Source organism: Chiroxiphia lanceolata, chromosome 4 (genome assembly GCF_009829145.1).
Source record: "Chiroxiphia lanceolata isolate bChiLan1 chromosome 4, bChiLan1.pri, whole genome shotgun sequence".
NCBI classification, from domain to species: Eukaryota; Metazoa; Chordata; class Aves; order Passeriformes; family Pipridae; genus Chiroxiphia; species Chiroxiphia lanceolata.
This window is the reverse complement of record NC_045640.1, coordinates 3,164,447-3,188,896: the sequence shown is the minus strand read 5'-3', so window position 1 is coordinate 3,188,896 and position 24,450 is coordinate 3,164,447. Positions and strand designations below refer to the sequence as shown.

Sequence of the window (24,450 nt, the reverse complement as noted above, 5' to 3'; positions counted from 1 at the left end):
TGTTGAAGCTGAGCTGCAGCTCTCTACTCTGCTGATAAAAATCTGGGATTTGTTCCTTTTTCCTTGCTCAGAAATTCATTTAACACCCTGGCTTTGTAGCTGGTGTTTTAGAGGAAAGATTTACAAGCAGATGATGAGAGTTACTAAATTTGTTCCTGTCTTGGTCTTTGATACTTCATGACTTATTAAAATGTCTTATTTCTTTGTTGCTAAGAGACTTCTGTTTTCTTTTCCTGCAGGTAACTCTGACAGAAGAGGTAAGAATTTTATGTTTCATCACTCTTTATTCAGTAAAAGCATTTCCAGAAGTGTTCTGCTATTAGAGACCTCTCCTTAGGACTTCCAAATGTTGTTTTACAAAGCCCCTCAAGCTCTTTAAAAGAGCTGGTGACACACTGATATCCTAATTTCTTTTGGGCTTTTCTAAACAATCCCATTCCAATTTGTACATGTCCTGTTAGACACAAATTGTTCCTGCTGAGTGCTCTGAAAATGTCAGCACGTCCCTGGAGTTGGATGACCGAAGCCTAAGAAGCCATTCAGGAAATTTCCTTTTGTTTTTGTTTTTGTTTTTTTTTTTTTTTGCTTCTGAATTGTCTTTATTGACTGTGACTTACCCTATTTGATCCAAACCCATTCTGCAGATGATGGGAATAATTATTATTCTCCTTCGTTCTGTTGGCAAGCAGCAGCACAAATCCATTTCTCGTAACAGAGCAGCACTTAGGGACATTTTTCCATCTCTCAGCTCTCAGAACTGGCATCTCCACCAGAATATTTGCAATTAGTCATGGCTTTAGCACTCCAGGAGCGGGCAGAGCAGAGGTGCAGCAGGGCTGGCTGCTTCCTACAGGAATGAGCTGCCTCCGTGTGTTTTCATCATGGCTCTGATGGGTGTTTTAGCTTTGTGAACTCCCTGGCATTCCTGTTGTGCTGCTCTCTGTGCCAGGCTCACCCCATCCTGCTGATGGTCCAGAGGAACAGGCAGATGCTCTGCAGCAGTTACTGTCAGAACACATTTAGCAGAGGAAATAAAAGGGATGCAGGTCCGAGAGAATTCATTTAAAATTATGGTTAAGCTGCTGCAGAAAGGCTCAGTGTAATTCCCTTGGATCTGGCAGGGTTTAGGTCTGATTTTGTGCTCTCTCTGCTGTTGTTCATCCCTGTTCCTGAGAGCAAAGAAACAAACAAAAAAAAGGGAATAAATCTGACTTCCTAACATTTATATTAATATTGCTAATATGAAGAAGGGACTTTTTATAAGAGCATGGAGGGACAGGACAAGGGGGAATGGCTTCAAACTGCCAGAAATCAGGGTTAAATGGGATATTGGGAAGGAATTCCTGGCTGTGAGGGTGGTGAGGCCCCGGCACAGGTTGGGCAGAGAAACTGTGGCTGCCCCTGGATCCCTGGAAGTGTCCAAGACCAGGTTGGATGGGGCTTGGAGCAACCTGGGCTAGTGGAAGGTGTCCCTGCCCAAGGCAGGGGGCTGGAATGAGATGTCTTTGAGGTCCCTTCCAGTCCAAACTATTCCATGATTCTCTGATTTTTTGGGCAGATGTTGGCAGGGACAGGCTGCTCATCCCTGGCCCTCTCTGGTGTGCGACCTCTCCTGGGTCTGTGGGATGTTTAGGGAACAGCCTATAGAGCACATCTGCCTCCAGCTGGGACATGATCTCCAGCACCAGAAGATGCTTTACTGCCTCCTCAGAGATGCCAGGACAAGATTTAAGCATCCTGATGCCTTCCAGGCTTCCAGCACTGCAGGTCTGTGGAAGCAGAGGGTTGAGTCCTTGTCCCTTTTCCAAGAGAACTACCAGCATGAAACCCCCGGGGCCGAGGCTGGAGCAGGACAGGAGCTGTGGGAGGGTTGGCACTGCTCCCCAGGGCTGGCTGGGGAAGGAGGGAGCAGCTGGGGACCCTCCAGGTTGTTTCCTGCCTGGGCTGTGCTGGGTGGGCCTGGCAGCTCTCCGGCTCTTGGAGACCGCGGTGGGAAAGCTCCAGCTCATCCCATCCCGCCAGATGTGTCGAAAGAACGGCTGCAAATCAAACCCCCAACCCTACAGACTCCCTGCATCCTGTGCCAGAGCCACCCCTGCCCATAAATCACCTCTCCTGCCAACCAGCGCTGCCGCAGTGGCCCCGGCTTAGCGCCGGTTAAGCTGAGCTTAACTCCAGCCAAGGCAGGAAAAGTGGTCTAACGGTGTGTGGTGTGGGCATAACACCACAGGATTTGGGAAGGCAGCTCTCCTTCCACTCCTGCAGCCAGGATGGAGGTGATGGTTGTGGTCGGAAGTCTCAAAGAGGAGCTCGTTATGGGAGAGGCCAGGACTGGCTGTGGTTGGGCCAAGACCCTCCGTGGTTGCTTTGCCTTCCTGGTCTTGCTTTTGGGAAGCCTCGAGGTGAGGAATGCCAAGGCTCAAGCACCTATTAAGTTTGCAGGAGGCAGAATTCCCAATAAATTCATTGACTTTTTGCAGCTGGGCTGGGGGAGTTGCGTTAGGACAGCAGATGGAAAGAATGAAGACATGCAAACCCAGGATAACTTAATTTTTTAATTTGCCATGCCAGGTCACTGCCTTCAAATCATTACACAAAAATCAAATCTTTTGGTAGGAAGAACATTCCCAGGCCTCGCACCACAGAGGGACAAATGCAGAAATACAACCAGAGCTCCCCTTGGTAGCTCAGAGATGGACAAAATAAATCCCACCTAAAAAAAATCTGCTGGCTGAAATTGCTGAGAAACATGGAGCAGGAATCTGCCCTGGCAGGGAAATGGATGCACAGAAGGTGGAGAGGGGGGGTCATGCCCTGCAGCCTTGGGGGGCAAGGCATGTAGATGTGGTGCAGTGGCCAATACAGATTGAGGGAGCTCATGGAAAAGGAAAATAACCCCAGCTGGCATCGCTGGCATCCACATCTATCTGCAAAACCTCCCTTCAGGGCCATTCTCCTCTCTGGTTGGCATTGCTTGGCTTTCAACCCATATGGGTGATTTGCTCCACTGTTCCACTGACCTCCAGGACAAGTTATAAATGGCTCATTTTAAAAGAAAAAAAATCTGTTGTGGGTCCTGGAGGATGGGAATGTTTCAGATGTGGCTAATCCAAGTGTTTGTGCAAGGGAATTGTGTGGTGCCTTCCCCTGAGGAGCCAAATGAAATCCCACTTGGTGGCCTTGCAGTGCAGAGCAAAATGGGGTGTCTGACACCTCCTGCTCTCCAAACTCAGTATTTCCAGGGAGGAAAGAGTAAGGGGTTGGACTAGATGGCATTTGGAGGTCCCTTCTAACCCAAATTATTCTACAGTCATAGAGTCATAGAATGGTTTCGATTGGAAGGGGTCTTAAAGACCATCCAGTTCCACCCCTGCCATGGGCAGGGACACCTTCCACTAGCCCAGGTTGCTTCAAGCCCCATCCAACCTGGCCTTGGACACTTCCAGGGATCCAGGGGCAGCCACAGCTTCTTTGAGCAGCCTGGTCCAGACAAAACCTCAGCCTGGAGGTGTTCAGGTCCCAGGTGCAGGGGGAAGCTTTGCCCTCTTGTCCTGTTTGACAGGGAGCTGGAAGCAGAATCATAGTGGTTTCACAAATGCAATGTCTGTGGGATCTTACAAAGGCCACAGTTTTCACCTGTGTTATTATAAAGTTCTTTATCATGTTATACCAAACTCATGGACCTGTTAGGATCTTCTATGGATCCTTAAGTCTCAGGCAGAAGACTTTGTGGATCCCCAAGGGGCAGAGGAAACTTCTACCAGTGGCTGCACCACGTGCACATTCAGTTGTGCAAAAGAAACCCCTAAAACAGCCCAGTCTCAACTTCCTCAGTCACTGTTTTCATCTGCAAGGTCACAATTCCACAGTGACCAACTCTTGGAGAAGGCTGAGGTGCTCTGAGTGGTGGTTGCAGGTGTTAATCTGACCTGGGAGCGCTCACTCAGGTCCTGTTGCTGCCTTTACTCTCAGACTGAAGAAACATAACATCACTTAATACTGTTTATTGTTATTTTTGTTGTTAGTATCATCGTCAGAATTGTTTTTCAAGCACAAATTGTAGAAGTCAGCCCCGTTAAATGATGGCTCTGGGTGTTTTTCAATGTGCATAACCACACCTTTCATTTCCTCTTGCAGATGAGACTCCAATTATAGCTGTGATGGTGGCCCTGTCTTCCCTTCTAGTCATAGTATTTATTATTATTGTGCTGTACATGTTGAGGTAAGAGCTGCTTTAATGCTGAATCCCCTTTTTTGACAGAAATAATTCCTGAATGAACAGGAATGAGCTTTTTGTGCTGTTTCCCAAGCTAAAGGCTGACACAGCTGGTGCTTTTGAAAAGAAACCTGTAAGGGCAGTGAATGAAAATTGTGTTTGGGGTTATCTAGGCCATGCTGCTTATTCCTTTCTCTACAAAGCTGCTCCTCATGTGGGGAATTCTTGTTCTGCTACTCAAAATATCATATTTAGGGTAGATTAAAAGTCCTGTCAGCAAAGGTAAAAGCAGATAAGGTTTCCTTGTGGGGCAAAGGGTGATGGATTGGGTAATCCAAGGAGGCTGAACACAACACTCAAGCCAGAGAGTCCTTTGCATGTGTTATTCCTTGATTCCCATATTGATATCAAACAGGATCCAACATCCAGAGCCAAGCTCTGCCTTGGGTACCAAACCTACACATCATGTCTGTGTATCTTCCAGTGCAAGGTAGTGCATGGCTGGAGCTTATGAGGGGTGTTAGGTGGTGCTGTAATTGGAATTATGGCATAAAAAAGCCTTATTAGGTCCATTTTTAAAAATCCAAGCATCTGGCTTGCTGAAAATGCGGCATTCCCAGCTCCTAGGAGTTAGAAGAGGGTGTTTATTCACCTCCAGTAAACATTTTAATTTACTCACCAGTTTGGTGATTAAATAAGTCTGAAAAAGAAACTCCAAAAAACCCTGTTTCCTCAGCAGTGGAAAACTTCCCTTCGTCTCCTGGCTCCAGTCCTGCTCTCACAGCAGTGAACCTGAGGAGAGTTTTGCCTAAGGAGTTCAGCAGCAGCAGCAGCAGCAGCAGACTTTTGAGCCCTTCCCACCTGGCTTCCAGCCCTCAAGAAAAGGGTTTCTGTTCGCTGCTGCCTGCCCAGTGATTCAGCAAAACTCCTAATTCCAGGCAAAGGGAGAGCGAGCAGCTGCTCCAAGTTAAAAGCACGTGGAGAAGGGCTTTGCTGCAGGATGGATCGACCCGGGGTTTGTGTGCTTTGCTGGATCAGCCCAGGGAGCAGGGACTCCTGCATCTCTCCTCCAGGAGGTGACCTGGGCTCTGACTGACGTGTCCCCTCCCTTCTCTTTGGTAGGTTCAAGAAATACAAGCAGGCAGGGAGTCACTCCAACTCCTTTCGGTTGTCCAACGGCCGGACGGATGATACAGGTGAGGCCCACGGTGGGGAGCAAAGATGCATCTCACAGAGGAATCAGCTTTGTTCAGAGAATCACAGAACCATTTAGGTTGGACAAGACCACTGAAACCATCGAGTCCAACCATTCCCCCAGCACTGCCAAGGCCCCCACTGACCCCTGTCCCCAAGTGCCACATCCACACGGCTTTTAAATCCCTCCAGGGATGGGGACTCCAACACTGCCCTGGGCAGCTGTGCCAGGGCTGGACAGCCCTTTCCATGAAGGAATTTTCCCAGTATCCATCCTAAACCTCCCCTGGCACAACTTGAGGCCGTTTCTCCTGTCCCTTGTTCCCTGGGAGCAGAGCCCGACCCCCCTTGGCTCCCCCCTCCTGTCAGGGAGTTGCAGAGCCAGAAGGTCCCCCCTGAGCCTCCTTTTCTCCAGGCTGAGCTCCCCCAGCTCCCTCAGCTGCTCCTGCTGCTCCAGACCCTTCCCAGGGTCCCCTGTCCAGTGTGGTGACAACACTTGGGGGCCTGGGGGGTTTTTTTGTTCTCCCAGCTCATCTTTTTGTAGGCAAGTATTTTTCATTTACATTTTCCTTTGGTCTCTGGTCTGATTTTTCTGTGTTTTCCATGATTTTGGCAAACTTTTATAGAATGAAGCTTTATTTCCCACCTTTCATTCCAGTGACCAAATGTTTGCCCTCACGTGGTTGATGTTAAGATGGGATTCCAGCACCAAACTACTCACATGCCCCTTGAGTTTTCACAGGATCTCTTTGACTCAAATGAAAACCTTTTTTGAAACAACACATCTTTGGGGAATAAGTAAACATCCTTTTACCCTTTTAAATTAGGATGATGTCTGATTAAAACTCAAGATCTTCAAACTGTAGACACCAAGCTAACATTTCCAGGAATAAGCAGAGAATACACTGGTTTTTCATTATAAAACCTTTTTGCTCCACTTAAAGATGCAGAAATGCAGTTGTAAAGCCTTGTGCAGACCTGCTGTAATGTCTAAACTCTTCTGCCCCTGAGCTTTGAGCCAGAGCTGCCCACTGAGGGTCTGAAGTTGGGCATCTCCATTCACACGTAGGCACCAAAGTAAGAGCTGAAGAGGATCCACCACCTCTTAAACTCAGTTCAGATGCTTTTCAGAGCTCCTTTCACATAAACCAAACACCTTCTGAGAAGCACTAATTGAATTTCAGCACCTTTTTTTTTTCATGTTGGCTGCTAAAGGCCTTCCCTGCCTGTTTTCCATCACTGTAAACCGAGGTGTGAACTTCATAAACCCTCAGCTGTGTTGGTGTAACCCTCGTGTGGCCTTTCTTGGCTTTGCTGAGGAACACAAGCAACAGCTGACTTTGCTGTGCCCTCCTGGGAATTGTGTCACTGTGGTGGTGCCAGACTTACCATGAGAGTGAGGGGGGAAGTTCATATTCAAAGTGAGATGGTCTCCACCCCCAGTGCTGATGACTTGGTCCTCATTGCCCTGTCGTGCCTCTGTGACGGTGTAAAGCTTGATCCCAGGGTGTTCATTTTCAGAGGATCACAGAATCATTTAGGTTGGAAAAGCCCTCTGAGATCATCGAGTCAGACTCTTCTCCCAGCACTACCAAGGCCACCACTGACCCCTGTCCCCAGGTGCCACATCCACATGGCTTTTAAATCCCTCCAGGGATGGGGACTCCAACACTGCCCTGGGCAGCTGTGCCAGGGCTGGACAACCCTTCCCATGAAGAAATTTTTCCAATATTCAGCTAACCCCCCCCGGCACAACTTGAGACTGTTTCCTCTCCTCCTGTCCCTTGTTCCCTGGGAGCAGAGCCCGACACCCCCCGGCTCCCCCCTCCTGTCAGGGAGTTGCAGAGCCAGAAGGTCCCCCCTGAGCCTCCTTTTCTCCAGGATGAGCCCCCCCAGCTCCCTCAGCTGCTCCTGCTGCTCCAGACCCTTCCCCAGCTTCATTCCCTTCCCTGCACACGCTCCAGCCCCTCCATGTCTCCTGTCTGAGGGTCCCAGAAGTGCCCCCAGGGCTGGAGGTGCCTCAGCAGTGCCAGCACAGGGACGGGCACTGCCCTGAGGCTGGGACACACCAGGGCTGGCACAGACCAGGGACCATTGGCCTTCTTGGCCACTCGGACACACCTGGCTCATGTTCAGCTGCTGTTGCTGAGGTCCTTTTTCTCCAGGCAACTTTCCAGCAGCTCTGCCCCCAGCCTGGAGCACTGCAGGGGGTTGTCAGACGTTGTGCACTGTACGTAGGAAGAGCAAAAGGCCTAGAAGTGTCCAAGGCCAGGTTGGACAGGGCTTGGAGCAGCCTGGGCTAGTGGAAGGTGTCCCTGCCCATGGCAGGGGGTGGGACTGGATGATCTTTAAAGTCCCTTCCACCCCCAAACCATTCTGTGGCTCTATGAAAACACAGGAATAGCGAGGACGTGAAGGGGCCCTAAAAGCGGACGACCCGAGATGTGCGGGGTCCCTGCGCCCACCTGGGTGTGGGTGACGAGTGCTGGGCACGGGGGGCACCTGGGAGGGCCCCTCTGACTCCTGGTGTCATTGCAGAGCCCCAGAGCATGCCACTGCTCGCCCGCTCCCCCAGCACCAACCGCAAGTACCCCCCGCTGCCCGTGGACAAGCTGGAGGAGGAGATCAACCGGCGCATGGCAGACGACAACAAGCTCTTTCGGGAGGAGTTCAACGTGAGTGCCTTTGCTTCTTGCCCTTCAGTCCCACAGGCTGTCCCACAGGATTTGGGCTTAGGATGCAGATGGTTAACCTGGTCCTGGTCCTGAGGGGTTTGTGTGCAAGGCCAGGTTGGACGGGGCTTGGAGCAACCTGGGCTGGTGGAAGTTGTCCCTGCCCATGGCAAGGCATGGAACTGGATAACCATTAAGGTCCCTTCCAATCCAAACCATTCTATAATTCTTAGTTATTCTCTCTGGTGACCAGTGACAGGATCCAGGAGCAGCTGAAGCTGTGTCAGGGGAGGTTTAGGTTGGATCTCAGGAAAAGGTTCTTCCCCCAGAGGATGGTTGGGCACTGAACAGGCTCCCCAGGGCAGTGGTCATGGCCCCAACGCTCCCAGAGCTCAAGGAGCACTCGGACAGCGCTCTGAGGGACAGGGTGGGATTGTTGGTGTGTCCTGGGCAGGGCCAGGAGTTGGACTGGATGATCCTTTAGGGTCCCTTCCAGCTCAGTATATTCTGTGAGGTGGGAGGACCAATTCTGTCCCTGAATCTGCAGTGAGGGTGGACAAGCCGCTCCCTTTCACACTCACCACAGAAAGCAGAGATTTTTCTAGCAACCAGCACCACAGGGTTACCTTTTTTTAGGTTCAGGAATGGTCCTGGATGTCTTGGGGCCTTCCAGAGCTTACTTGCCTGCTGGTTACCCCCCAAGCTCTGCCTCTCTCCTCCCAATCCTCAAGGCTTAATCTACAAAGAGCCAAAACAAGAGCTCTGACAGAGAAACAGGAATGACTCCATCTCGTTTCAATGAGCTGTTAACCCTGAAACAGAGTGATGACAATGTGTATGACAAAGCTTGGCCTTCAGCTCTGAGTAATAATTATCCCAGAGCATCTCTTCTGAGATGGCTCCAACCTCTTCTTGACATTGCTGAGCTCTGCAGCTTCTTGTGATGATAAACCTGTTTCCACTTGGCATTACAGAAATGGAATAAAATAGAAAAGGAAAGAATAGAATAGAATAGAATCATTAAGGTTGGTGGAAAAGCCCTCTGAGATCAAGTCCAACCGTTGCCCCAGCATTGCCAAGGCCACCACTGACCCATGTCCCCAAGTGCCACATCCACATGGCTTTGAAATCCCTCCAGGGATGGGGACTCCAACACTGCTCTGGGCAGCTGTGCCAGGGATGGACAGCCCCTCCCATGAAGAAATTTTTCCAATGTCCAGCTAAACCTCCCCTGGCACAACTTGAGGCTGTTTCCTCTCCTCCTGTCCCTTGTTCCCTGGGAGCAGAGCCCGACCCCCCCCGGCTCCCCCCTCCTGTCAGGGAGTTGCAGAGCCAGAAGGTCCCTCCTGAGCCTCCTTTTCTCCAGGCTGAGCCCCTCCAGCTCCCTCAGCTGCTCCTGATGCTCCAGGCCCAGGTCAAAGGCATGATATGGCCCTATGAGGATGATGAGAAGGTCAAAAAAAAAGCCACTGGACTTTGTCCAGCTACTGTACAACTTGATCCCCTCCCTGGCTGCGCTTCGATGAAACCAAATAGGTGCAGTGAGTGCCCAGGGAGGGAGATTTTTTGGTTTATAAATACCTGATGGCCCTGAAGATTTCCGTTCCCAGGCTGTCAGCTGGATGGTGAACACCTCCAGAACGTTCTCTCTTCTTTGCTGTTCAAAGAGGATGTGGAATAACAGCACTGGGGAAGCACCTCCTGTGCTCGAGCGTGAAACCCTGGGACAGTGTCACTTGTCACCCCAGCACCCCCAACCAAAGGTCTCTGTTGCTTCTGGATGAAGAATAACCCCCTGCATGGGTGTGCCTTCCCATTACTGGGTGGGCTTGGGCGATGGGGGCTTAATCAGGTCACAATTAGCAGCACTGTTAATGAGGAAATCTCAGCAGGAGCCTCCGCTGGCAGAAATGAGCTCCTCGGTGCTCGCTGGTGGGTTTGGAACTGGAGGCTTTGCTGCCACCTCGTGTTCATGGATCCAGAGAGCCAGGTCTCTCGTTTCCAAAGGGATTTGCTCTCTTTGGTCCAGCCCAGCTATTTAAATGGTCACTTTGAGCTCGGTGGGGAGGAGGAGCTGGTGCTGGCGTGGAGGTGAGGGGTATGGGTGGCAGGGATGTATCCAGAGGGACAGGATGCTCAGATGTGGCATGTACCAGCACACTGTGGTTCTTGCTGTGCTGTGAGATCATGGAGAACCCTTTTTTTCTGCCATTTCAGGCTCTCCCAGCGTGTCCCATACAGGCCACGTGTGAAGCTGCTTCCAAGGAGGAGAACAAGGAGAAGAACAGATACGTGAACATTTTGCCCTGTAGGTATCGGAGCTGGTTGGGTGGGGGGAAGCACATCCAGTGCTCCTGCCAGGGCTCCCCATTCCTGATTTTGGGACAGACAGGGGCATGGTTGAGGTCATTTCACCTCCCAGGTGGGTGGCTGTGTCTGCTTTAGCTTTAGACACCTGGAAAGAGGAGCTCCATGGAGCCATCAGCAGCCAAGAGGCCATGGAGAGTGAAGCGGATGGGAAATGCCCAAAGGGACAGCTCTTGCCTGGTGGCTTTGGGCAGTGGGCTGGCTCAGAGTGTCCTCACGTGTGCACTCTGCAGAAAAAAACCTCCTTTAGGGAAGGTCTAGCTCCTCTCCAGGCTTGAGCAAGAAGAATTTAGGGGCACAAAGGTGTTTTTTCATGGGAGCCAGTGAGAGCAGGCACTGCTCCGACATGTGGCTTTCTCACTGTGCCAGGTACCAGCTGCATGGAGGGGGTTGTTTTTAATGCTGGGTTTTAATTTTCCTCCAGATGATCATTCCAGGGTTCACCTGACTCCTGTTGAAGGAGTTCCTGACTCCGACTACATCAACGCCTCCTTCATTAATGTGAGTTTTGGGATTTGAAGGGGAAAATCCCCACTGGCTCTGCCCTGGCCAGTGGTGCCTGGTCCCACCACCAAGCCCTTTGGAAATGGCTTGGGAACCACTCTTGCAGCAGCTGGGGATTTGTGATTAGCAGCTGATGAATCAAAGAATCATTTAGGTTGGAAAAGCCCTCTGAGGTCATCAAGTCCAACATTCTCTAGCATTCCCAAGGCCACCACTAACCTACATCCCCAAATGCCACATCCACACAGCTTTTAAGTCCCTGAAAAGTGTGGCCAGTTACTTCCCAGTTTGCAGAGCTGGATGTGGGAAGGGGATGAAAAAGAAATCAAGGAATCCAGCTGAAATGGAAGCAACTGCTCTGCTCTTAGGAGGAGATGGGTCCTGTGTGGTTGTCACTGTGTGGCTCAAATCAGCTGGAAGGGTCACGTGAGAGACAGGGACACATGAAGCAAAGCAAGACCCAAAAGAGCTTTTTCCTTTCCTTCCCAGTAAATAAAATACACAAAATCAATCCCCACAAGCTCAACAGCCTCCTCTCCCAGGGATTAGTGCTGATTTTCACACAATGCTCTGGATGCAGAGTCTGATCCCAGTGGAAGAGCTGTCAGGTACCACTTCATTAGTGCCTTGTGCCAATGAGTGGAGTCATTCCTGCACCATGTGAATGTGGGGAGTGTTCCTTTGGGAAAACTGCCCATTGCACAGGGATTTTCCATTATTTCTGCCCCACTGTCAGTGCTGTTTCTCCCCTTGGAAGGCTGCAGCCCCTTCTCTGCACATGGAGGAATGAGCAGCAGAACAGGTGCTGTTTCTGTTTGTTACTGATGTAGATGAATTTTATGACTCTTGTGTTGGACAAATATTCATTTCTCTTCCTTTTTCTCTTTTTCTCTGCAGGGGTACCAAGAGAAAAACAAGTTCATTGCTGCACAAGGTAAATTCCTGGTTATTCCTCTAGCCCTGGTGGGTGGCAACTGGGCTGGGATCCCTCTGCTCAGTGCCACTCTAACCACAGCACAGCATCTTGCCAAGCTCCTCTGGTCAAAAGGAGGCTTGGCTGGTCCCACAGTTTGTTCCCAGAATGGTTTTCCCAGTCAAAGATCAGTGCTGGATGTGCTGGGAGAGGAAGAGAAGTCTTAACCTGTGCCATACCCATTGCTGGAGAGAGTCAAAGCATTTCTGCCCCGAGCCTTGTCCTTCCACCCCAGCCCACCATGCAGGTGGTGTGACCTCTGGAAATACTGCCAGGGAGCTGCTTAGTGCAATTCCCCAAATCATAGAATCATGGAATGGTTTGGGCTGGAAGGGACTTTAAAGATCATCTCCTTCCAACCCCTGCCATGGGCAGGGACACCTCCCACTAGCCCAGGTTGCTCCAAGCCCCATCCAACCTGGCCTTGAACAGTTCCAGGGATAAGGCAGAGAGAAATGTCCCTGTGGTCTTCAGAAGTCCAAACATATCCCTAAAACCAAGATTCCCACTCACAGAGAGGTTCCTGTCAACAGCAGGGAGCTCCCTGCCCATGGGAGTGTTTTGTATTTCCACTCTTGACTTGCCAGTGGGTCAGAGCATTACCAGCCAGTTTCCCTGGCTCTTCCTGGAGAGGGAAGGCTGGATCAGGTCCATCAGCACTTCCAGGCTCAGGTTAAGCTTTGGCTTTGCTGTTCCCTTGCCTCACCCTTAGCCTCAGGCTTAGCAAGGGAATCCAGGCTGAGTTAGCTCCATGTCTGGCAGGCAGCAGGGAACTATCCCTGTGCCACACTGAAATGGGATCCCACGGTTAAAGGCCAAGATCCCAGGGCAGGATTTCTGTGGACTCTGAGACGGCCACAATTTCCCTGGGTGACCTTGGGCAAGTCATTTCCATGTTCTGTTTGTCTGATTTCCCCTTCTCCAGCTAAAAATGGAATTCCTGCTCTTAAAACTTATCCAAAAATCCCAGCTGCTGTGTGACAGGATTATTCCTTGGGTCAGACATGTCCAGACATCAAAGCACCTCCTGTGCTGGCATCTCTTGGCAAAAAATGTGATGGATCATCCACGCCGTGTGACCTCACACGCTGGGTTTTGGTCCCAAATTGTGGGGAGTTGATCCCAGAGCCAACATTTCGTTTTGCCTTCCCCTCAGGACCAAAGGAAGAGACAGTGAACGATTTTTGGAGGATGATTTGGGAGCAAAACACAGCGACAATTGTCATGGTGACTAACCTGAAAGAGAGGAAAGAGGTGAGTGCCAGAGGGCTCCATGGGCTGGAATCTCGTGCCCGTGGGTGTGTCCTGGAGACATTCCCAGGCTTGTGAGGGTCCAGAGCTCACCTGCACCTGCTTTCTCTCCCCACAGTGTAAGTGTGCCCAGTACTGGCCGGATCAGGGCTGCTGGACATACGGGAACATCCGGGTGTCCGTGGAGGACGTGACCGTCCTGGTGGATTACACCGTGCGGAAGTTCTGCATCCAACAGGTGCCAGGGCTCATCTCCCATCCCATCCCACCCCTCCCCTCCCCACCCTGGGCATCCCAAAGGTGCTGCCATGCTCCTCCAAAGTGCTGTGAGATTAAGAGTTGGGGTGAAATGATCCCCACCATTCACTGTTAACCATAGTATTAAGAATTTATTCCTCTTAAACACCTGGGAGCCCATTCCCAGTGTGGCTGATACTGAGAACAGGGAAGCTGATGGATGCCAAGGCTGAAATTCCATCCTATAATACAAGTGTTGGTTCCTGCTCTCAGCCACGGACACTTAATGCCTGCAAATAATCAGATTTATCCAAAGAGCCAAGACAAAATCCAGCTCCATGTGCGTTGGGTTTGATTGCTTTCCCATCTGTCACCACATTTCCTTGTCCTCCAAGGAGACTCTGGGTGGTTTGGTCGCTCTGTTTGTTTTCCTGCTGCTCTCAGAGGCAGGCAAGGAAGAGCTGGTGCCTGAACACCTGTCTGGACCCTGAGTGTGACTCTCCTGAGCCTCATCCTTCATTCCAGCAGTCTGGACATGGCTGGTTTCCTCCTCTGCCTTAAATACAAGGATCCTGTGGGCAAAGGAGTGGGAAAGGATGGAGCAATAGCTTCTGTTTGAGCTTGTTGGGAATGAAATGTGGCAGCTGCTGCCAGGTTGGAGCCACAGCCAGGGCCAGGCTGGCATCTTGCAACCCTCAGATGTGGGATGTGGTGCTGGGTGATTAAAATGTCATGTTCTCAGAGACTAATCTGTCCCAGAGCCTGGGTCAGAGACTGATCCCAGTCCTTTCAGCTGTAGATGCTGCTTCTCAAGCCATCCAGCTCCATCTCAGGGCTTTAACTTCCTGTCTGCCCTTGATTTTGGGGGAAGAAAGGGAACCCGGGGGTTTATCATTAACCTGGGTACCCGTTTCCCCTCAGGTCGGGGACGTCACGAACAAGAAGCCCCAGCGCCTGGTGACTCAGTTCCACTTCACCAGCTGGCCCGACTTCGGGGTCCCCTTCACCCCCATCGGGATGCTGAAATTCCTGAAGAAGGTGAAGACCTGCAATCCCCAGTATGCAGGAGCCATAGTGGTGCACTGCAGGTGAGTCAGGCTCACAGCTGACCTTGGTTACCTGGAAAGCACTTCCTGTTTAAAAGGAATTTTTGTTTTCAGTCAAGATTTTTTTATTATCTTTATTCAACTTTCCCACGTTAAACGGGGGTGTTCCCCATGGGAACATTCAAAAAAATGCACGTGAATGGAAGGAAATTCTTGGGATCAGTGATGTTGTTGTGGTTCAGCTCATCTTGAGGGGTCATTTGGGTCAACTGGATGCTGGGCACTGGTGGCATCTCCCTTGGCTCTCCAGGCACAAGAGGACAGCACCCCTTGTTAGAAGAAGGCAGTACTGAGCTGACACCATGCCTGGAGCAAGGACTGTGGTCTTAGGCCTCATGTGGAGTGGTTTCAGCAAGCCTAGGGGAGCCACAGAGGCTTCCACATTTCAGTATGGGGAAACCCCACAGTTAAAGACCAAGATGGTCATATTTACAACCTCCCAAGTCCACCTTTCATTCTTTCTTGTGAGGCACCTGACACAAGGGCTGTGTCTTTCCACGGTGTCTGCTGGCCTCATTCTTCTTCTCCTTAATGGTTGAGTTCCCAGTACAGAACCAAGGCTTCCCCATGGGCTCATCTTCATGTGGTGGAGGTTGAGTGGATGGAGCATCAGGCAGCTGGTAGGAACAGGCAGCCTACTAGGACTCTGGACCTTAGAGATTGTCTCATTCCAAACCTCTGCCGTGGGCAGCGACACCTTCCACTAGCCCAGGTTGCTCCAAGCCCCATCCAACCTGGCCTTGGACACTTCCAGGGATCCAGGGGCAACCACAGCTTCTCTGGGCAACCTGTGCCAGAGCCTCACCACCCCAAAGTCCAGCTCTCTTGGAGCTCCTTTAGGCACTGGAAGGGGCTCTAAGGTCTCCCTTGAGCCTTCTCTTCTCCAGGCTAACACCCCCCAGCTCTCCCAGCCTGTCACACACTCCGTTGTAGTCACTGGAGAAGCTGCCAAACCCGGAGTGCAGTGAACACCAGGACCTCTCCCATCTCCCAGACAGACGTTTAGGTGTTTGCTCAGGGCTGGGGAGTGTCTGGCTCACTCCTGGCTGCCCTCCAAGGGCCCCCAGGCCCGCTGCCCTGATGGGCTGTCCCTTGCCTTGCAGTGCCGGGGTGGGACGCACGGGCACTTTCATCGTCATCGATGCCATGCTGGACATGATGCACGCGGAGAGGAAGGTGGATGTTTATGGCTTCGTGAGCCGGATCCGGGCTCAGCGCTGCCAGATGGTACAGACAGACGTAAGTGTGGGGCTGCCATTCCTCCTGGGCTCTGCTCTGGGGTTGGATTTCCATCACACAGCCAAAGCCTGCGTGAGGGTCGAGCATCGTCCCTCGTTTTGGGTGGGAGCTGCGTCAAGTGAGCCCTTTACTGGGTCCTGCCCTTTTTAATCCCCTTCCCAGAATCATGGAATCATTTAGGTTGGAAAGGTCCTTAAGGCCACTGAGTCCAACCACTCCCCCAGCACTGCCAAGGCCACCACTGATCCCTGGCCCCAAGTGCCACATCCACACAGCTTTTAAATCCCTCCAGGGATGGGGACTCCACCCCTGCCCTGGGCAGCTGTGCCGGATCTGGACAATGCTTTCCATGAAGACATTTTCCCCAGTATCCAACCTAAACCTCCCCTGGCACAACTTTAGGCCATTTCCTGTCATCCTGTCCCTTGTTCCCTGGGAGCAGAGCTTGACACCTCCCTGGCTCCACCCTCCTGTCAGGGAGTTGTGGAGAGCAAGAAGGTCCCCCCTGAGCCTCCTTTTCTCCAGACTTGGATAACATTTGGGATCACTTTAGCTTTGCCTGGTGCAGCAAATAAGGTCCCAGTCCCCATTTAGTAGCAGGAAGATTGTCCCTCACTTTCCTAGGGTCTCAGGGGGGCATCAGCTGCCCAGAGAGCAAAGGGGGAGCAGTGGGGTGGTGGGATTGCATCCAACATGTGCACAGGCACCAGGATGTGCTCCCTGGGCATGGAACAGGGACCAATGGCTTCTCCCTCCAACCCTTGCAGATGCAGTATGTGTTTATATACCAAGCACTTCTGGAGCACTATCTCTATGGTGACACGGAGCTGGAGGTGACCTCCTTAGAGATCCACCTCCAGAAGATCTACAACAAAGTGCCAGGGACCAGCAGCAACGGGCTGGAAGAGGAGTTTAAGGTGAGCATGGCTGTTGTCCTGGTGGGATCTGGTGGGATGGTGCTGGGCTACAGGGACCAGCACGTGTTTTCCTGGCTCTGGGTGGCTCTGAAACCTGCCTCTGCTCTGCTCCTTCCCCTGCAGAAGCTCACTTCAATCAAAATCCAGAACGACAAGATGAGAACGGGCAACTTGCCAGCAAACATGAAGAAGAACAGGGTGCTTCAGATAATTCCATGTAAGGCTGGTTTGTCTGCATGTCCTGCTGGGTGTGGGGACAGGAGTCAGGCTGGAGAAATGGGCCTGCAGGGACCTCATGATGTTCCTCAAGGAAAAGTGCCAAGTCCTGCCCCTGGGGAGGAGCAACCCCAGGCACCAGTTTCTGCTGGGACCACCCAGCTGGGAAGGAACTTGGCAGGAAAGGACCTGGGGGTCCTGGTGGGCACTAACCTGACCCTGAGCCAGCAACAAGCCCTTGTGACAAAGGACAGTGTTTTTCTGGGCTGTGAGAGACACAGCAGTGCCAACAGGTCGAGGGAGGGGGTCCTGCCCCTCTGCCCAGCACTGGTGAGGCCACACCTGAAGCACTGGGTCCAGTTCTGGCTCCCCAGTACCAGAGGGACGGGGACAGACTGGAGAGAGCCCAGGGAAGGCACTGGAGAACCTCTGCTCTGAGGAAAGGCTGAGGGAGCTGGGACAACTCAGCCTGGAGAAGAGAAGCTTCGGGGGTCTCATCAAAGTCCATCAACACCTGCAGGGAGGATGCAGAGAGGACGGAGCCAGGCTCTTCCCAGTGGTGCCCAGTGACAGGACAAGGGACAATGGGCACACACTGAGACACAGGAGGGTCCCTCTGAACATCAAAGAACACATTTTTACAGTGAGAGTGACCAAGCACTGGCACAGGTTGCCCAGGGAGGTTGAGGAGTCTCCATCCTTGGAGATACCCAAGATTTGTCTGGACAGATGGGCAACCAAATGTGTATGGCCCTGCCAGCTGGTTGCTGCTGCCAAGGCTTTCTGCCTCGAGGGGAAAGGAGTCCAGTGCTGAGCAGGTCCTTCTGGAGTGCTCAGCATCCTCTTCTCCTTCCCCAAACCAGGGCATGGCAGAGGGTAGAGCTGACTGTCCTTGTCAGGTGCTGTAAGCACAGGGCTCCCCTTCCCTTATCTCTGTCTCCCACTTAGCCCTTGGTGACTTCTCAGCTAAAGATTGGTTATCCAGGAGTTGTGATTTGAAGGAGTTCCCCAAATCTCAGATCGTTTTGTTCTGTTTCAGATGAGTTCAACCGAGTAATCATTCCAGTGAAGAGAGGTGAAGAGAACACGGACTACGTAAACGCTTCCTTCATTGACGTGAGTCTTCTTTACTCCCCTCTCCATCTTCTCCCAGTGGAAACTGCACCTCAGGCTGCTTCCTGGGGGAAGGATTTGTCCCAGACACTCCTTCTCTGAGTTTCGTAAGGCTCCTTCCACTTGACTTTGCTTTTGTGTCACCGGATGGTGCTGGTTTCTGTCTCCAAGAAACCCCTCAGTATTCCCAGCTCCTCGTGTCCCACGGCTGGTGGGAGAAGAGAGCTGGAGCCTGAGCAGAGCTTCCAAGTCCTGGGCTCACTTCTGCACCTCTGGGCTCTGCTGATGGCTGTGGAGAAGTGTATCCATGCACGTATCCATGGAAATGATACAGCACTGGTCATTTGGTCAGAAAACATCCGCTAGATTAGGTAATGGAGCAATACATGATCCCAAAACCCTTGAGGAGAACCAGGTCAATCCCATTATACCTGTCTGGGTGATGGGAGGAGGGGAGGCAGGGAGGTTAAGTGCTTTCCTCACTCTGGGAAGGAGGTAAGTGATTGCACATCCTTTTCTCCTGAGCAATCCTGTAGGCTCCAGGGAGACATCTCAGATGAGTATTTATCTTCATGCAGTGCTGGCCAAGTGACAGACCCTGCTCTTTCCCAGCCCAGTTTCTACTTTCATCTCCTAATGGCAGGGTTGGTTCTTTTTTTCTCCCAAAAGGCAATCACTGCCGTGGGTTGATCCACTAAAACCAGTTTATTCCCAGTTCTAATATCCCCAATTAATTGCTCCCTGAAATCTCCTCTGCTGCATCCCTGCGGGTGGCTCTGGCTGCCGGAGCAGCTGCCTTGTTGTGCTTCCAGAGCAGAAAGCTTCCAAAACACATAAGCAATTTTGGTTGAGGATTCAATTTCCTGCCTCTGCTGAACTTTGCTTCAATGACAAACTGCAAATGACGAAGCATCTTTAGTCACAGTCTGCAGTGAGGGCACAGGGGAACGTCGGAGGGGATTGGAAACAGAAACACTTTGTGGCTGCGGAAGAGCCAGAGTCACCCAGACTTCCTGCTGGTTTCCATAGGTCATACAGCAGTTTGGGTTGGAAGGGACCTTAAAGATCATCTAGTTCCTTCTAGTTTTGCTTACTTCTTCCAAAAATTCCCCAGTAAAAATCATACCTGAATACCTGGAGCTTAGGCAAGGCACTCAGAGTTTGCAATATTGCTTAGGCTTGCTGGAAACCCAAATCACTCTTCCCTGAATGGATAAAGTAGGGCATGTGTAGGGGATATGATCCTCCCTCAGCTTGGCAACCCAGCCATGTCCAAGAGCATTCCTCCTGCTGCTCCTGGCATCCAGGTGCTTCCAGTTCACCACTAACCCCTTTCCCGAATTTCAGGGTTATCGCCAGAAGGATTCCTACATCGCCAGCCAAGGGCCGCTGCAGCACACGATAGAGGACTTCTGGAGGATGATCTGGGAGTGGAAATCCTGCTCCATAGTGATGCTAACAGAGCTGGAGGAGAGAGGCCAGGTAAGCTCCCAGGAACAGCTGCATCAAACACCAGCAAAATATAGAAGTGGCAGGGGGTTGGAACAAGATGGTCTTTAAGGTCCCTTCCAACCCAAACCAGTCTGTGATTCTGGGAGTCTGGGATTCCACCTGGTTTTGGGTAGCTGCAGGTCCCAGAAGACTCCTCTATCCAATCCCTTTGGAAAAATACAGGGTGCTCACCCTGTCTCCCCCTTGTGTTGCTTCCTCAGGAGAAGTGTGCCCAGTACTGGCCATCCGACGGCTCCGTGTCCTACGGAGACATCACTGTGGAGCTGAAGAAAGAGGAGGAGTGTGAGAGCTACACAGTGCGGGACCTGCTGGTGACAAACACCAGGGTGAGAGTCTGGATTCTGTCCTGGGGAGCTCTGGGTGCTCCTGGGTTTGGCTGCCATGAGCCCTTGCTGGCATTTCTTCCGCTCCATCATCCCCCCGTCACCCCAAAGGGGTGATGACACCCCTGAGAGTTCCTATCCTGCCCTCTGCCCTGCTGCTACCCAGCAGCCCTCACCCTCCTCCACCTCATCCCTCTTCCCACCTGGACCCAGCCTCCCTCCTGCTCCCCATTCCCCACACCTGCCCTGCTCCGTGCCACGGGAATGCCACCCCTCCACCAGCAGCTTTCCCACATGGATGGTTTTCCCAAAGCCCTGAGCTGGTGGTTCCTTGGTGCAGATCTCCCACCAACCCTGCCTGACCTCGAGCTGTGCTCTCCCACCAGGAAAACAAGAGCCGGCAGATCCGGCAGTTCCATTTCCACGGCTGGCCAGAAGTCGGGATCCCCGGGGACGGGAAGGGGATGATCAACATCATCGCGGCGGTGCAGAAGCAGCAGCAGCAGTCTGGCAACCACCCCATCACTGTGCACTGCAGGTAAAAGTGCTGGAGCAGCTTGGACACCCTTCCAAAGGGACCAGGAGCTTGGGAGATGGTCAGAGCCCCAAAGCACGTCCTGGATATACTGGGAGAGACTGGGGCAGCACCGTTGGCTCTGCCAGTTCTCCGGCACTTCCCCTACGGGTTGTGCCCTGAGCAAAGCCAACAGGGTCAGGACAGGCGTTTTCCTTCACCCTCTGGTTTTTCTTTCCCAGTGCTGGAGCAGGAAGAACGGGCACCTTCTGTGCGCTGAGCACTGTCCTGGAGAGGGTGAAGGCAGAGGCGATCCTGGACGTCTTTCAGACAGTGAAGAGTTTAAGACTACAGAGGCCACACATGGTGCAGACACTGGTAAGGGCCTCCTGCTGCACCAAAACCTCAGCAAGGGTGGGCTGGGGGCTCAGTGAACCTCCCTGGTTCAAGGTTTTCCCTCTCCATGAGGGAAGTTGTGGATTCCCCGTCCCTGGAAGTGTCCAAGGCTGGGTCAGATGGGGCTCTGAGCAATCTGGTCTAGTGGGAAGTGTCCCTGCCCGTGGCAGGGGGTTGGAGATGGTCTTTAAGGTCCCTTCCAACCCAAACCATTCTAGGATTCCATGATTCTATGGAGATGTGCCAGGAGGTGTCTGCCCTTCCTCTTGTTAAGGCATCTGGAAGATGATGCTGAAGGCATCAAGCACCTTTTGAGCACTAAGAGGAGCTGTAGGAGCCTTGTTGGAGACACCCCTAACCACAGTCCCATATTTATGGGCTCCAGGAACCTGGAAGACTGTCCTGGAGTGGCTGTGGCACCGACTTGGGCACACAGGGAGGGTTGGAGCAGGCAGGGCTGGATGAGGTCTTGCCGGAGGGGTTTGCAAGGATGATCAGGGATGTAGGAAAAAACTCTTTTGGGGTCAAAATAGGACTTGAGAGAGGAAGCAGAAAGCAGGGAGTTTCTTTTGCTGTTGGCACCTCAGCAAGGAGGGTGGGATTGGGGGTCACAAAGGAGGTGGGAACCTCACGGGTGGGAATCCAGCTGAGAGGACACCTGGCCATGCATGGTCCCAGCTTGCCAAAGAGCACAAACCATCAAATGATGCCTGAGGTGTGGATTTTCCTGGCCTAACACCGTTCTCTCCCCGAATCCCACAGGAACAGTACGAATTCTGCTACAAGGTGGTGCAGGAATACATCGACGCCTTCTCAGACTACGCCAACTTCAAGTGAAGAAAAGAGAAAAACAAAAACCAGGAACAAAAATCCACACACAACCCCAAACAAATGACAGAAGAGTTGCCTTCTTTAATATTTTGTAATATTCTGTTTGTTAATATATCCCCCCCCCCTCAAAAAAAAAAACCACAAACAAAAAAACCTATGTGTATATATCTTAACTGTTTTAGAGGTTGGTACCATAAGCTTCATATTAGCTGGAGATTTTATATGTAGCAAAGTGTTAGTGCAGATACTGTTGGCTCCTTTTTTTCCAATGTTTTATTGGGGAATTAAATAGCGTGATGTTTGGATTAATATTGTCATACCATCTCTCTTCTGGAGAGTTGATACAGGCTGTTATTTTGTTTGTAAATCTTTTTTTTTTTTTTTTCCTTGAGGGAGTAAAGCCTTTTTAAAAAAAAAAAAAAAAAAGAAAAAGAAGAAAAAGATATCCTGGATCTCATCTGAAAACAAAACCCAAACCCCCACAACCCCACCAGCACAAGCTTTTCCAAACCTGCAGGGAAATGGTTTCACATTTTTCTGCTGGTCAGCTCTTAAAAAAAAAAAATAAGAAGAAAAAAAAAAAGAAAAAAAGCTTATTCTGTGTGTGTGTATATATATAAATATCCTTATTTTTGTATGAAAAGCCAAAAAGTTTCCTCCTTCAGGGTCAGGCCACGACGTGCTGCTGGTTTGGAAACTGTAACAGCCACAGTAGTGCCCAAATGTTGGGATTTCAACCCAAAAAAAAAGCAAACACCAGAAAAAACAAAAGAATTTTTGCTCCTTGAAGGAAAGGCCTGTGAGTTTGGGGCCAGATTTTAGACTAGAGATTGGGGCTGGAATGGGATCAGGTGAGCTCCATCCCCAGGTGCTGGAGGGGCTGTCAGATTATTTCTCCTGGCATCCCAAGAGATTATGGAAACATGGAATGGTTTGGGTGTGAGTTGGAAGGGACCTTAAAGACCATCCAGTTCCAGCCCTCTGCCATGGGCAGGGACATCTTCCACTATCCCAGGTTGCTCCAAGCCCTGTCCAACCTGGCCTTGGACACTTCCAGGGATGGGGCAGCCACAGCTTCTCTGGGCAACCTGTGCCAGGACCTCACAGTCAAAAATTTTCCTAATATCCAGTATAAACCTGACCTCTTTCAAGAAGAGTCCAGAGAGTCAAGAAAAGTCCTGAGGACTAGGGGTGCAGTACTTCTATATTAAAAAAACCAGGTTAATTTGAGGTTATTTTTTTTGTTATAAAGGGGTGTCTGGGGAAACACCTTCCTTTTTTTTCCTCCTGCGGTCAGGGGCACCGTGCCCAGGTTAGCTGGGGGAGCTCCATCCCCTCTGCAGGCACTGGGAGAACTGGTTTGGAGTGGAAGCTTCCCCTCAAGGATTTGGCTGGACTCCCCAGACAGTGACAGGGAGCACAGGGTGGGTGGCAGGGCCCAGGAATGGTGACAGCCTTGCCCCAGGATGCCCCAGGACTCAGGGGGAATGGGGTTGATATGCAGGAAAACATGGGGGAAAAAAAGCCCATGAGCCAGAGTATCCAAGTTTTCCAGCTTTTCCATCCAGGCAGGGTTCACAGGGGGGTTTGGTGGATGCACACAGGCAGGGGGACCCCTTCAGCAATCAAAAATATCTCCAGCAACCCCAAACAAGCCCCAGAACTTGCCCTGCTCCATCGCCTGGTACCCCCTCATGAACCCCAGTTTCATCCCATTGCTGATCAACTCCAGCTCCTGAATTTGGGGGACTTTGTGCCAAAGCTGCCAGTGACACTGAAAATAAATGTGGTGACCCCAAAAGAAAAGAGGTCCCTCCTGGGACAAGAGGGGTGCACTCACCCCCCCTGGATGCTCCACACAGGGACCACCCCAACAAGCCCTTCCATCTCACTGCCCAGTGGGTTCTGGCTGCTTCCTGCTGCTAGTAATGAGGTTTTCCCTCCTTTTTTTCCTTCATTTTCAAGATCTCTGGATGGATAGGGCAAATTCTGGGGTCTGGGGAGCTGCCTTGACCTTTCGCCACAGCATCTGCCCTGGCCCCATCCTGCATCCAACTGCAAATAGCAGAGACATGAGCAGCTGCCAGAGATAGTCCAGGGCCAGATCCTGCCTAAATCCCCTTCCTGGTCTCCATGGCATCCTTGGAACTGGGAGCTTTGGGTTGCATGGCCGTTACCAGAATCCAGCCTGGATTTGGGGGTGATGAGCCTGGAATGGGGGAACAACTGGGGTAATTGGGGCTGAGATGGGGGAAACTGATGCACAGAGGATTTACTCCCCTCCCTTCTCCAAGAGCATCCCGGGGGGCTGCAAAGGAACCATGTGGGCTGGATCCACCCCTTTCCCATCGGGAAATGAGCCCATTCTGGGGGGACCCCACCCTGATGAGCTGCACCGGGGGGCAGTGTTCAGACCTCCCAAAAAAAGGGGTGTCAGGTGCTGTCCCGCGGTGCCAGGGGGGTTTGGGAAGGAGGAGGTGTTGGACACTGGCACGGGGAGGCCGACGCCATCCCATGGTCCCCGGGGGAGCGGTGGCCGGGCCGACGTCACTGTCACCGAGCCCTTCAAATAGCGGTGCCTGCCTGGGCAGCCACTGCTCCGGCCACCGGTCACCACTCCAGCCACTGGACACTACTCCAGCCACCGGCACCTGCCCAGCCAGGTGAGGCTGTCCCGGCCCTGGGAAGGGGGTTCACCCTGGGGTGGGTGGTCCTGCTCACCCCGAATCAGACCCCAATAGCACCCACGGGGGGGGGGGTGTCCATGCTGGACCCGAATCCCAGCAGCACCACGGGATGCTGAGTCCCTCCAGCTTCTCCAACCCCAAAGAGCACCCATGGGGGCTCATTCCCTCTGGATCTCCATCCC

The 24,450-nt window shown here is 51.8% G+C and overlaps 1 protein-coding gene across 2 annotated transcripts in view; it reads left to right on the top strand.

The window, feature by feature from the left end:
• Positions 1 to 21,706, top strand: part of PTPRA (protein tyrosine phosphatase receptor type A) — a 117,520-nt gene extending 95,814 nt beyond the window's left edge. For both annotated transcript variants that reach the window (XM_032686276.1, XM_032686277.1), the window contains 19 exons: positions 240 to 257; positions 4,138 to 4,222; positions 5,339 to 5,412; positions 7,949 to 8,085; positions 10,300 to 10,390; positions 10,874 to 10,950; positions 11,851 to 11,887; positions 13,083 to 13,180; positions 13,296 to 13,415; positions 14,336 to 14,502; positions 15,624 to 15,759; positions 16,527 to 16,676; positions 16,800 to 16,893; positions 17,932 to 18,008; positions 19,353 to 19,487; positions 19,718 to 19,843; positions 20,227 to 20,378; positions 20,597 to 20,732; positions 21,513 to 21,706. In XM_032686276.1, the coding sequence (XP_032542167.1) occupies positions 240 to 257; positions 4,138 to 4,222; positions 5,339 to 5,412; positions 7,949 to 8,085; positions 10,300 to 10,390; positions 10,874 to 10,950; positions 11,851 to 11,887; positions 13,083 to 13,180; positions 13,296 to 13,415; positions 14,336 to 14,502; positions 15,624 to 15,759; positions 16,527 to 16,676; positions 16,800 to 16,893; positions 17,932 to 18,008; positions 19,353 to 19,487; positions 19,718 to 19,843; positions 20,227 to 20,378; positions 20,597 to 20,732; positions 21,513 to 21,587 (1,985 nt within the window). In that variant the 3' untranslated portion in view covers positions 21,588 to 21,706. The remainder of the gene's footprint in view (positions 1 to 239; positions 258 to 4,137; positions 4,223 to 5,338; positions 5,413 to 7,948; positions 8,086 to 10,299; positions 10,391 to 10,873; positions 10,951 to 11,850; positions 11,888 to 13,082; positions 13,181 to 13,295; positions 13,416 to 14,335; positions 14,503 to 15,623; positions 15,760 to 16,526; positions 16,677 to 16,799; positions 16,894 to 17,931; positions 18,009 to 19,352; positions 19,488 to 19,717; positions 19,844 to 20,226; positions 20,379 to 20,596; positions 20,733 to 21,512) is intronic.
• Positions 21,707 to 24,450: the final 2,744 nt, after the last annotated feature.